This window comes from Tubulanus polymorphus, chromosome 10 (assembly GCF_964204645.1).
Source record: "Tubulanus polymorphus chromosome 10, tnTubPoly1.2, whole genome shotgun sequence".
Classification (NCBI taxonomy): domain Eukaryota; kingdom Metazoa; phylum Nemertea; class Palaeonemertea; order Tubulaniformes; family Tubulanidae; genus Tubulanus; species Tubulanus polymorphus.
This window is the reverse complement of record NC_134034.1, coordinates 407,662-421,226: the sequence shown is the minus strand read 5'-3', so window position 1 is coordinate 421,226 and position 13,565 is coordinate 407,662. Positions and strand designations below refer to the sequence as shown.

At 37.9% G+C, this 13,565-nt stretch overlaps 2 protein-coding genes across 3 annotated transcripts; one reads left to right on the top strand and one right to left on the bottom strand.

Moving 5' to 3' along the window:
* Positions 1-118: 118 nt before the first annotated feature.
* Positions 119-3,184, bottom strand: LOC141911881 (MOB-like protein phocein). The gene is made up of 7 exons (XM_074802960.1): positions 3,125-3,184; positions 2,682-2,744; positions 2,448-2,591; positions 1,955-2,041; positions 1,644-1,723; positions 1,377-1,488; positions 119-761 (listed from the first exon to the last, which is right to left on the bottom strand). The coding sequence occupies exons 1-7, from the start codon at positions 3,182-3,184 to the stop codon at positions 576-578; spliced, it is 732 nt and encodes a 243-aa protein (XP_074659061.1). The 3' UTR covers positions 119-575.
* Positions 3,185-9,740: 6,556 nt separating this feature from the next.
* Positions 9,741-13,463, top strand: LOC141911972 (grancalcin-like). Of its 2 annotated transcripts, XM_074803102.1 has the most exons (8): positions 9,741-10,035; positions 10,724-10,786; positions 10,861-10,936; positions 11,134-11,158; positions 11,250-11,271; positions 11,690-11,840; positions 12,270-12,484; positions 12,845-13,463. In XM_074803102.1, the coding sequence occupies exons 1-8, from the start codon at positions 9,811-9,813 to the stop codon at positions 12,869-12,871; spliced, it is 804 nt and encodes a 267-aa protein (XP_074659203.1). In that variant the 5' UTR covers positions 9,741-9,810; the 3' UTR covers positions 12,872-13,463. The 2 variants fall into 2 exon arrangements, with proteins under 2 accessions (XP_074659203.1, XP_074659204.1); XM_074803103.1 differs by lacking the exon at positions 10,724-10,786.
* Positions 13,464-13,565: the final 102 nt, after the last annotated feature.

Below are 13,565 nucleotides of genomic sequence, written 5' to 3'. Positions count from 1 at the left end.
TCTCCTCTAATCTCCGATACATCCTCCCTCTGCAGGCATTCAAACAATCACGAGAGACAATCCAAATCTATCCATAAGATGATTAGAAATCAAATACAAACTCGACAACACGAAGCAGTTGAATTTTGATTTGGTTTTTAATGAGAGATTTACAAATAGCAATAAATACAGTTTATATATATATGGGCTCTACATACAATGAGTATATACAAAACAATACACACAATTCAGGATCCACTTCCACAGTGGATTCAGCTCCACCGTGGATTCAATTCCACAAATCTGTAGAAGACAAAGTTCCACGGACGTTCTGGAGTGGATGTAGTTCTGAGCTAACATACTCGACTCAAGTGTTAAGTTGAATTGGGTCCACAAGTTAATTCCATGTGGAACTGAGTCCACCAATTAGTTCCACATCACAGAGTCTGATGACTATATAGTCAAATAAAACCCAGCACTACTGTTGTGATTGTGAAGTTGATCCATCGTCCAGATTTCACGAGGACAAAGTTTATAATTCTTCCTCCGATCATGATAAATATATAGGACTGATTAATTTAAGGGGGGTCAATGATTTACGCATCACTTTCAGCTGCAGGTGCAGTTTGTTGTTGCGTAGCTGCCGTCGCCGCCGCTGCTGCAGCTGCTTGCTGTTGTTCTAGAATCTGCTCCTCGAGAATTGGAACGATCAAATTGTCCTTCGACATCAGATTATATTTCATCACGAAGATCGTGAATCGTCTGCACAGAGCGGTTTCATTCTACAAAATACCAGATAATTACCGTTAAACATCTCAACTCAAATATTCAACACAATTTCGTTCAAACTTATTGAAAGTCATTGATTTGATCGTTAGTGGTCATAATACGCAAGTCATCTTGAGCACAATTTAATATTTTCGTATTTGCAATTCAGACAATTGACACTGGAACCTCGTTACAACAAACTTCAGGTGACCCAAAAAATCCGTTCCAGTGTGAAATCATTGAAATTATCCTATTTGGGGTGAAATTCTAGTTGTAAATTGTTGAGACCATTTCCAGTCCTCGAGAGAAACCGACAATATCAATTTAAACAACTGTTTATTGGCCTTTTCTTAAGCTCCAGGCAGAATCCTTCCTTTCAAATAAAGAAGGAAGGTGAAATGAACTCAAGATGAAAAACAATAGCAGTTGTTAGAATTGATATTGTGGGTTTATCTCAGTGATAATCATGTGAAATTCTAGGTTTGTAATTACTAATAACTGATAGATTGTTCTATCTGAGGTTGTTATAAAGAGGTTCCATTGGAACACAATGATTACAACTACAACGAGGACTATTATCAGGTTTGTTCGGATAAGTAGAAAGAACGGTTTGTTTTGCGGACTCTGACCTCAAAATCGTCAAACATCGGACGATGATGAAAGTACGCGTGCGAGAATATGCGATAAACTCTTCGACAGACGGATCCGAGTTTAGCTACAGACGACTCTTTTATGCTCACTCTACAAAAAACAATTCATATCATCCAATTGAAACGTCATTTCACTGTATTTTCTTACCGTCAGTTCTAAAGTTTACTGATGACATTGTGATAATTATTCAACAAATGGTTTCTTAAGCAACTGACTCCCAGAAAACTTGTAGTTCGATTATTTACCTGCTCGGAAAATATTTATTACTGTTTAACAGACATGCAGCGCCATCTAGTGTGTGACGAGTATAATCTATAGCCGGGCACTGAAAAAAAATTGATAACATTTATTAACTAAATTGAATTCAGACTGGTGGAAGAGGTAAGAGGCAGGAGGAGGTAATGATGAGGTAGGAGGGTGAAGGAGGTAGGAAGACGTAGGAGGGTGAAGTTGGCAGGAAGAGGTAATGAGGAGGTCGGAAGGTGAAGGAGGAGGTAGGGAGAGGAAATGAGGAGGTAGTGAGGAGGTAGGAGGGCGAAGGGTTTGTTGAAATCACCTCTTTAGGAGTTTTATGAGCAGCACACAGAAATATCCATTGTTCAGTAGCAGTCATCTGAGCGCACGTTTCAGGCTGACATTCCATCTACAAAATATCAACAATTCACTTTAAATTCCAGGTCATAACTAGACATTTCTCATAATTCAAGGAGTTTCGAGCAGCTTTAAAAGCAATTTCTATTTAGAAGAAGATTGTAAGGAATTGAGGAGTCGTAGGGACTCAGTTACAGTGAAACTAGCAGACGTAATAAATCATGTCGAGGACTTTTCCAAATGATGGCTTAATTTAAGTTTTGATCTGTACTCAGTGGCGTTAGAAGAGCATAATTCATGAGAGAATTATTTACTGAATGATGTTTTTTGTCTTTCTCTATCACGTTGAAGATCAATTCAGCAAGACATTAAAACCTGTCGAAAATCAGCAATTGGCCGCAGCAATCTAAAATCACTTGCAACAATGCGCGTGTGTGGGTTTGAAGGGTTGTTGTTACCTGTAGTTTGACGGCCAATCCATTCAGCTCCATACAGAATTGTCTTAAATGCTCATATTTCCAGACTCCTTCATCCTGTCCATCGGGTGGGTTTAAAATACCGTCGATATTACTGAAATCTTTACGTATTGCTTGCTGGATAAACTATAAATATATTCACTTCAAATATTGCTCAATCACTTCTAATAAATCAGTAGAATTAAATATTTCTGGATAGAGAGGAATGAAACGAACCTGTTGAACTGCTAACGTGCTGTCCATCTCTTCAAATGACTCATCGGGCCAATTACACCAATCCTAAACATTATCAAAGTACTGTCTGTGAATATTATGCATCAATTTGTTCAGCGAGTAGGCCTAACTGACAGATACTGGAGACCTTAAGACCAGCAGGAGCTTTCTTCAATTAACTACACTCTTCTTACTACTATTGATTTAGCACTGAGAGTAAATAACGGGAGCAAACATTGAATTCATATCGACGCCAGTTGAGCTGTCAAAACGCCGTCAAAAACAGAGCAGTATAAACACAGACTAGATCTGAGCAGTTTGAGATGCGTTTTACGCGGGTTCCATCCAATTAAAACTTACGTGAATATATCTAAATACAAGTTCGATTATTGTAAAACACGTAGATTCATTTAAAACGTTTAAAACATGATTGAAAGGGAACTTACAGATGATTTAGTGCCCGATCTGTTTCGCCGTAAAACGGCAGTAACGTCGGCCATCTTCATTTTTGCACCGATTTACGGCCAGGTGGCAGCATCTTACGGTCAGATCATAAATATGAAAAAAGTAATGAAAAACATGCCCGAAAGGCAAAACAAAAACGATAGAAATCCAAATGACAGTCGTCACTTCGTTACAGCCAATGATTAAATTTTGCTCAAATTCAAGTTGAAATAATTTTTTTGTCAAAGAACTGCAACTGGGACCGACCCACCCACGACCACTCAGACAGCCCGCAGCGGCTGGCGTCCATCCACCGCCACCAGTGAACACCGGTAGCTGCTGGGTCCAGTGAACACCGGTAGCTGCTGGGTCCAGTGAACACCGCCGGGTAGCTGCTGGGTCCAGTGAACACCGCCGGGTAGCTGCTGGGTCCAGTGAACACCGCCGGGTAGCTGCTGGGTCCAGTGAACACCGCCGGGTAGCTGCTGGGTCCAGTGAACACCGCCGGGTAGCTGCTGGGTCCAGTGAACACCGGTAGCTGCTGGGTCCAGTGAACACCGGTAGCTGCTGGGTCCAGTGAACACCGGTAGCTGCTGGGTCAAAAAACCTTTTAAATTGAAATTGTAAATGAAACATATGGAAAAAATAAATTACCGGTAATGAGTTTCTTTAATTATGTATTAATTGATTGTTAATTGGTAAAATATCAAATGATTTCCACATGGCTTCGATAAATTTCATCACAGTGAATTTTATTTCGGGGCGTGGAAAAAACTGGAAATCCCTGAGTGAGAACGAACCTATAATCGTGCAGTAAATCAGTTAGTGAAAATATCAGATCGCACAAAGACAGGTTACTGTCTCTGGAAATCTCTGTCGTCCCTACTGTCGTCCCGGACCGAGTTACACCGTACACTACTGTTTCTAGACACACATCCACAGTTCTAGATCCACTTCCACATCTGGACTCAGATCCACAGGTCTGGATCCAGTTATGTCTATCTTGATTTATAACATATATTAGCATATTTCAGTGGAGGGCATAATTGGATCTTTAATGAAAGAATATATCAGTTTATTTTAAGTGGGCATAATTAAGCATCAAATCAGTGATTCAGTTTTGCTTTGTAGTTAATCCCCTCGGGTTTTCTATCAGGTTCCTTAATAAGTGTATTAAGACATGTCGTATGTTTAGAGAGCTTCGGCGAGTTCCTATTGTGACCAGGTAATAGTTAGGCTACTGGCGCGTGTTCAAATGTAAACCCATTGAACGATAGAGAGACACTATTGCGGCTTTTCACAATTGTTATCATTCGCACGCACTATTAATCACAATTGGAATACGTCACCGGCTGACCACAGTGTACGTATAAGCATAGGCCATTCACCTCCGCTCTCTCACACTGTGCAGACATGCTTCCGTGGATTCTCCTGGCGATCATGATCCTGGCGATCTTCGCTGCGCTCCTGTTCCTGCTTCCTGAGGAACGACGTCTTTATGTTTTATGTGTTACCGTTCGTCTCTGTGCTGTCCTGTACTGTTGCGTGTTTATTAACCCGTTCTTTTTTGCAGGTTCTAACCCGTTTTATTTTTCAGGGCCGATTTCTCTGTCGAATTTCAACGTTTGCTGGAACAAAACTAATGTCCGAAAGCATCAGCTCTCCTTCGCCGGTCACGTGTCGAGGATGTCAGACAAAGAGTCGGTCAGGAAATTCTGCCCTCTACACGCCCTCATACGGAACACGAAAACCAGGATGACGAGGCCTCACTGCCCCCACCTATCTACAAAGTGTGCTGAGTGATGTCAATGACGGGCATATCTGCGGGATTGCGCGGGATACAAATGGAGCGGTTATACTGGATTGTCACGCTACTAGCATTCATTGTGTCCTTGTGACCGCCCGGATGAGGGATGATTCTACTGTCACGCTCTTTGTTTCTGGTATTCTGAGTCGGCTGAGGGATGATTCTACTGTCACGCTCTTTGATTTCTAGTTTGAGTGCTAGTTTTCATTGTGTCCTTGTGACAACCCCGGTCAGTGGATGAAGTCTCTCGTCGGCTTGTGAGTGCTAGTTTCATTGTGTCCTTGTGACAACCTCGGTCAGTGGATGAAGTCTCTTGTCACGCTTTTGAGTGCTAGTTGAGATCCTGAATCTCAACCCGGTCAAGCTGGTTGTACTGCGCTATTTGTGTTTCGTGCAATTTTACAGGTGTGTCAGTTACTGACGTCGCCCAGTACATCCTGCAGTTAGATGGGGAATGTGAGGCGTCGTCATCCTGGTTTTCGCGTTCTGTGTGAGGGCGTGTAGAGGGCAGTATATTCCTGGCTGGCTCTTTGTCTGGTGTTCTCGGCATGTGACCGGCGATGGAGAGCTGAAAAGCTTTCGAACATTAGTTTTGTTCCGTACCAGGTTTTCATCGCTCTTCTCTTTTTTCATTTCAGACGAAAGACGACGCTGGAAGACGACGGAGGGATTCTGCAGATCCAACCCAAACGGTGAACTCTTCAAACTTGAAAGTTAAGTTGATACACATGTAAATTACAATTGACGATCTGAAGAAATGTGTCACTACAAAATGTCGTTTATTTTATTTATTCCAGCTAAACCAACTTACTCTGAAGAAGACAAAAAACGGATTCTGCAGATTTAACCGCCACCATGAGACCATAGCCGAAATTGAACTCAGCAAAAAGTTAAGTTGATACACATGTAAATTACGATTTACGATCTGAAGAAATGTGTCACTACAAAATGTCGTTTTTTATTTATTTCTCAGCTCAATTAACTCTGGAAAGGCCCGGGTTGAGATCAACGAATCATCTAAGATCTACCGACCAGGAGTGATAACGAAAGACTCCACCTTGAATCAACTCATCAGCCAAACACTGAAACCCTTGCAGAAACTGAACCTGACAGTCTTGATTAAAAGCTAAGTTGATTTTTCATTTCTGTGTTTAGCATCCAGGGCAGGATGCGTAGCACTGGAGAGAATAGAGGCGCTGGTGAAGTTTGGCGTCTCCATATAACTGGATTGAAACTCTTTGGCCGGTATAGTAAATCAAAATATATAGAGGGCAATGTATGCTGAGATATGAACAATATTAGACAAATTGAATCTTGCAATCAAACAACAAATTATTGGGGTTAATTAAATCCGCATTCAACATCTTCCTTATCGTGTGATCGTGAAAAACACGGCCACTTTAATTGACACGTAAATTATGATCAATGATGCTTGAAAGGATCGTCTGCCTAAAAAGATCTGCTTTCTTCACTTTGTTTCAGCTAAACTACATCTCGGAAATAATGGTCTCTCTGAAATGATGGTCTGCAAGAAGACATCCAGAAGTAGACGATTACTGATAGACCCATTTGCTGTAGAAGCCCAGATGCTAAGTTGAGGAGCCAGCAGCAGCGTGGATTCTTCTACAATTGTTAGATCTTCTACAATTGATTCTTCTACAATTGGCGATTTCTACAAACATTATCTTTATAAACACTGATTCAGGAGCAGCAGAGACAACAGTTTGCCTCAGAAATTCGGAGGAGGAGCAGCATAAACAATAGTGTATCATATAAACACTTATTCAGGAGCAGCAAAGACAATTTGTATCCTATAAACACTTATTCAGGAGCAGCAGAGACAACAGTTTGCCTCATAAATTCGGAGGAGGAGCAGCATAAACAATAGTGTATCATATTAACACTTATTCAGGAGCAGCAGAGACAATAACGGACTCCTGGAGTAATTTGTAATGTATTGATTTATTTTGCCTTATTAGTTACCCTTTTTCAAACTAAACTGAGATATAGGGTCGGTGTTGTGAGCTTAATCAAGTTCATATAATATTTGTACTTAGTTAAGCATAATAAATGATAATGTAAGGAAATAATAAGTTTTTACGGAATTTAGATATTTTTGAAGGCCCATGTAACCGATTTGACAAATGAATCGAATATATCGATTTTCTTTGAGCCTCCATCAATCTGTTTGATGATCATTGCTAGTATTTGAAAGCAGAAACTTGTCTTAAAGAGACAGTCTTCACATTAGAGAGGAATAACGTTATAGCTAGGAATAATTTTGAACGTTTTAATATTGTTTATAGCTGTTTTAACTTCTTCTAATGTGGGTAAATCCATATAACGAGGTTGAGTGGCTTTCACACTAATGATCACTTAGCTTCAAATCGGGTGTATAATGATTATTTAGGAGCGGCAGTGAATTTGTAGTGCTTTTTAAAAATAGCCCAGTACTTTACAGCGAAAAATGCCCGATGATGTAAATAGAGGAGTATAAATGATACATGATACAAAATACAAGTACATGAATAAATAAAAATTATTCAAAAAACAATAAATAAAAAATGATAAATGATACAAAATACATAGTACATATAACATAAATGAATAATTTAAAAAAAAACAATAGATTAAACGTGATAAATATTAATGATATATGAATAAACAACATCATCAACAAACAATTAATACATCTATTTACATCAATCATCGGGCATTTTTTCAAATATTTATCAACACAATTATCGTTGTAAATAAAGTTATTCATTCATAGAATAACCTTCTGCTAACTACGTGCGATCTTATCTGTTGTTATTTAAAGCATTCTATCAGCTCAGTTAGTAATAAACGAAACAATTAACCATAAACCTTAATTAAATCGAACACACTGAAAAAATATCTGATATGATAGAATGCTTTAAATAGCTGATGAAAGGTCCTGGCCTCAAGTGTCCTTAAAACTAGCACGCCCAGTCACTGCTGTAACTATTAATTGATATCGGGATAATGTTGACTAACTATCTACTTTAGATACATTTTACCTTTTAGAAATAGTGTAAAACAGCTATGAACTTAATTTATGGATATACTACTGATTAGATTGGTTATCGATAGTGTAATTATCTTTATAAGTTTTCAAAGCTGGAAGAAAAAAATGCCAGATTACTGTGAAGTAAGAAATGTAATATTTGAAATAATAAGAGAGTTGTTTGAAAATCTTCAGCAAAGTTGGCAAACTGCTTGTTTTCTAGTGAAAATAATGCTAACGAAAACGAAATTAAGATTTCGATAGTGATTTGTTTTTTTGTTTTAAACTGTTTCTTTAAATACAGTTCAAGTGTTTGTTAATGATAATGATAATACCTCGAGCACACCTGTCATTGAAGAATTATTGTTGTGACAATAAAAACAATATATGTTTTCATTATTAATGTCACAACTTTTCAATTGTTTAGTTTAAGTTTTGTAGCAACAATTCCACTTTGGATCTTTAAAGTGGTTCGTGAAATATCGATTTGATTAAGGTCCAAAAGTAGAGGAGCCGTTTCTTGATAACTGAGGATATATGTTGTAATATCACAATGCTATGAATATATGCAACAGTGCTAATTGGTAAATTATCCTAGCTTTATTCAATCATCGGTTCAACAATGTCTGTATAGGGTCTGAAATATCTGCACAAGAAGAATTTCAGATCTTTATATAGAAAAAGACATCTACAATCAAGATAAACCGACTGAATGTATCTATAATTACAAAGTTAATCAGTAATTGCCCTAAAGCTATATGTTGATTGTCAGTCAAACCATTTTAATAGATACTCGATTTATCTTAATCTATCGGGTATTTTTTAAGTAGAAGACAAAACCTTCATAATACTTTGTTTCAAATGTTAACATTCGTGAAAATAGCTTGTTGATAATGTTTGAAGAAATCTCTTAAGATAAGGCAAAGTTTGCAATGTTTTAGTTTTCCTGTAATAATTTCATTTATCTAACACTGTGTATGAATTTGTGGGTTTAATGCTTTGGTTTTGACGTTTTATGTTGATATATTTTTGTATCGTTGTCATGAGAAAAAACCGACAGTACAAATACATTTGTACATGTTCATCATTCGTATAAACTGTGCAAAACTTCGGATTCTAGTAAAAACAATTCTAATCAATTGAAATAAGAGATTGATTAGTTTATCCAGATTGAATTTATGATATTGTCTCCTGTTTTATATGTTTTTATGTTGGAGACTGTTTTTGAGGTTGTAAGTGACTGGTACACTTGAAAGAAGTGTAACCTTGAGAAAATAAACAGATTGATAGTGTGAAAATATGTTAAGACAAGGCAGAGTTTGCAAAATATAATTTCTAGTCCATGGGCCATAAACTTTTTTGTTTTAGAGTCTATGGTTGGACTGTTTTTGAAATACGGTCCACGTGTTTGAGGACTTGATTACATTATGATTGTTGTATTGAGAATAAATATAATCGATTTTGATTTTGTTTCGATTGTTTTAGTTTGGAATTTCTTCTGATTATCTAGTACAGCATACACGGCTTTTAAAGTGTTTATTCCAACTTCCTTTGAGTGAAATCAAATTGGGCCCCTCTCATCTAGAAACCGTCAAGAGACGCTTGCCCGCATTATGCGAGTCGTCGAAATCGTGGGTATGACTTGCGCGAGTATTGTGTTGATATATAGTGAGAACGTTGTATTTTCGCTGAAACGACGAATAGCCGGAATAATGAAAAGGTGGTTGTGAGTGACACGATAAAGTCAATACCAGTAGGCTGAAGGTCGCGTGGAGTACTGGTATCCAAGGTAAACAACTCGCAGTGTATTTCTCCGTATTTTCTGTCTCAGCAATTTCTCGATTTTTCGGAAGATGAATTTTTTGAATCAATTGTCGCAGTACTACGCCTTACAACCCCAGCAGCAGCAGCAGCGGCAGCAGGCTGGGGGTGGGTATCATCATCAACAGTATCATCAGCAGTATCCTCAACAACAGTACCAGCAACACCAGCTGCAGCAGCCTCCACCACCCAGTCAACATTACGGAGAATATGCAACTAATGTACAGCAAAATATTTACCAAATTCAAGCCTGGCAGGTATGTACTGGGACCCTGCTTAACTTTCATGATCTTGAAAACCAAATTTGATCATCATCATGAAGTATTTGTTATCGAAATCTACTTCTTTCATCGAATTTATAAGACCTCTTGAAAAAAATTTCCATCGTTTCTCCTATTGATATCAGTTAGTTTCATTACTTTCTAAGCTAAATTTGAGATATTTGAGATCCTCTTAAATAGAAATTTAATTTAGAAAAAGGATATTCATTTATGAAATTTCTTCTAAAATGGTAATTTTAAAATTTTAAGATTCTCCGTGAACATTTGAAGTGTTTTGAATTACTATTTTATCAGCTCATTATTTCACACCGATGTAAACCTGATTACAATTTGTTTGTTGGATTGCATGTTATATAAGAAAAAGAAATATCTTTATCAATTGAAAGAAATTCGTTTTGTAATTACTCTTTGAATTGAATTTTAGACCTCATAAAATAAAAATATAATTGTTTTGTAAATGAAATTCATTGTTCAAATACTTTAAGAATCAAATTTTAAGATTTTTCTTCTCGTTATCAGTTAGTTTAATTACTTTTGAATTAAATTTGAAACCCTATTTGAAATTTATTTTTGAATCAAATCTTTATGATTATAGCAAGAAATGGAATCTTTTCTTGTCTTGTATATTTCACCCTATAAAAGATGGACAATGCGTATTTTGTAGGCGATGAAATTTCAAACGGAAGCTGAATTTCAACACGCGTTTAATTCACAGATCAAATCACAGGTAGAACTTAGCGCAGAATTCTCACAGAATTCTCACAGTTTCAGAAAAATTACAATCATGATTTTATTCCGTAGCGAATCAACGGAATCCAAGGCGAAGAATTACAATATATTCTCAATACAACACCCAGAATTCAACAATTTTACGGAAGTAAGGAATTTTCGGTTTCATAATTCACATTTGAATATAACTCAATTAGGCAATAAAGTATAAACAGATATAAATCCAATCAATTCAGTGTGGTGAGAGGTTGTCTGATTATGTTGTTTTAATTGTGGTTCGGCCGCATTTTGGTCGAAAAATTTTGGTCATTTTAACGAATATTTTTTTTCAAATTCCAATTTCAGTTAACTGGAGTTTGGAACTTTGCAAGTATGCGATTTTTTTCATTTTCAATCAATGTTAAGAATTTGAATAGATAAATGATGAATTTTGCGCTGATTGTTTGTCTGTTTTCATTCAGGATTATGATTGCAATGCTGGATGTATCCTTTTAATGAATTTCAAACAATGTTTTGAACTCACACGAGGTCACGTGATACTTACAGATCTACGGAAGGCAAGGGTCCCAGTTAAAGCGTCGGGTCCCAGGATCCTCGGTTAGATGAGAATTACAATCCGAAAGGTTGAAGTTTCCGATAGTGACAGATTTACATATACACGTTTTAATGATCTTTAACTTGACGACAAATGACCGCCTCAGTAGGAAGGCAGGGGTCCGCATCACCGAGACCCCCACCCCCCTAAATCTAGGCGCTCTGCTAGAACACCAGTATGCATCAAGTAATCAGTCTGATTACCCGGTACTCAAAGATAGATGTAACAGCTGAAATTCAAATTCAAATACTGAAATGATTGTTTATGAATTGTTTTGAACCCTTAACGTTGACGCTCCTGACACAGAGAAGTAAAGATGGAATCATGCAATATAACGAGTTTAGAGAATTATTACAATGTTTAGTTTACTGGAAGCAGACGTTTGACGAAGTCGATGTCGATCGATCGAAATTCGTAGAAGCGAATGAACTTCTCAATACAATCATGCAACGATACGGTAATACTCGGTTCATTCCGTTAGTATTCGGTAATTTCCGCCCGTAAACGACTGAGCTGCCGTCCTCAAAGTTTCACAAAAATATCATCGTGCATGGATCAGCTGAATTCACTTCGGTTAACTAAGTGAAATTTCAAAACTTGAAGTTGTCTGTAAAAGATGACCCCAGGTCCTACTGGAAAGGCGGAATTGTCTGAAGTTGTTAAATCTAAGACTTGATTTCAATGATCGGGGACCCAGTTGCACAGTAGTCGAGACTTAAGACCAGAAGTGGTCTTTAGAATTGTTAGATTGACTGTAGATAGACTCGAGAACTAAAATGGTCTGAGATCACTGTGCAACTGGTCTCCGGATAAAAGCGCTCATGCACTTTGGAAAATCTTAATTTTAATATGATTATATATATCATGTTGATTATTATTTTTGTAGGTTATCGCCTGAGTCGCGATGCTCTAACCACTCTTATGAAACGATATTCGAAAGCCGTCGATGACGGATCAGGAAAACTCAGATGTCTAATCGCTTTCGACGATTTTGTTTCGCTATCCGTCCGCTTGAGGGCGTACACGGAGGCGTTTAGAGCCCGCGATCGTCTGCAACACCGTAACGTAGAAACGGGAAAATACGAGTTCACTTACGACGATGTTAGTATGAAACCCTGGAGCCGGTTGCATAGTCAGGGCTTAGACTTAAGACCGTTCTAAGACCAACTAAGTTCTATAGCCAATCTAACAACTTCAGACCAGTCTTAAGATTTAAGACCACTTTTTGTATTAAGTCTTGACTATGGAACCGGCCCCGGAGCCAGTCGCGCAGTCGTCGTGACTGGGAGATAAGCCTGGTCTTCAGTTGTTAGATTAGCTATAGAACTATTGGTCCTGGACCTGTCTAAATCCTAAGCCAAGACTGCGCGACTGGCCTCATTGTGGTTCCCTATACTGACAACATTTTACATAAATTGTTCTGAAGTAAATTTGATTGATTGAGTTTTATTTTTCTTTCAGTTTTTACAGTGTACAATGTGTTTATAGCGAGATACCGCGCTAGTTGTAGATGATGATTACGAGTTTTTAAGGGAAAGGATGAAGAAAGTGGATAGAGGGCACACGAGGAAAGGAAGGAGGATAAGGGGTGGATGATGAGAGGAGAGATTGGGGACAGAGGGCAGGAGAGAGCAGGTGTGGGGAGAATACAGAGTGGAGATCCAGGACATTCCTCGGTTGAGTCATCAATAATAATTTAGTTTCTACTTTTTTATGCATAATTCTACACTACACGTGCCCGGTAGCGTGCGATTCTGTTACACGAGTAGACTGATAGAGAATATACGTGGAAACATGTGTCACCAGCAGTTGATCTATTTGTTGTGTGTCGTACAATCTACAGAATGATGACTCACTCGATATCGGCGCTTTGTAAAACCGACGAGCAATTGTCTAAACGTAATTGCTCGTAGGTAAAACTGAGTTTCAGTGTTTTACCCCGAGAGGTAACTTTGATACCCAGTCTATAAAACCGGGCCTATGATACTCGGCAAACTCCGACCCCAACAAATCTAGAATATCACCCAGCACTCGTCGAATATGTCTTCTACGAATTTTCCGCTATTTAATCTGTACATATTTGAACACAATCTATTAATGTTTAAATTAGTTGTAAATAAATGTATCAAGATAAACGTTCAGAAACCTGTCATTTTCTGGTACCATGTTTTATGAACGTCCG

Bases quoted from the DNA above. Each gene is read 5' to 3' on its own strand.
- LOC141911972 (XM_074803102.1), top strand. From the start codon at position 9,811: ATGAATTTTTTGAATCAATTGTCGCAGTACTACGCCTTACAACCCCAG. The intron at 11,159-11,249 runs GTATGCGATTTT...GTTTTCATTCAG, and splicing joins TGGAGTTTGGAACTTTGCAA to GATTATGATTGCAATGCTGG. The intron at 11,841-12,269 runs GTAATACTCGGT...TTATTTTTGTAG, and splicing joins TACAATCATGCAACGATACG to GTTATCGCCTGAGTCGCGAT.
- LOC141911881 (XM_074802960.1), bottom strand. From the start codon at position 3,184: ATGAAGATGGCCGACGTTACTGCCGTTTTACGGCGAAACAGATCGGGC. The intron at 2,592-2,681 runs GTTCGTTTCATT...ATATATTTATAG, and splicing joins GCACGTTAGCAGTTCAACAG to TTTATCCAGCAAGCAATACG. The intron at 1,724-1,954 runs GTGATTTCAACA...ATTTTTTTTCAG, and splicing joins CTCATAAAACTCCTAAAGAG to TGCCCGGCTATAGATTATAC.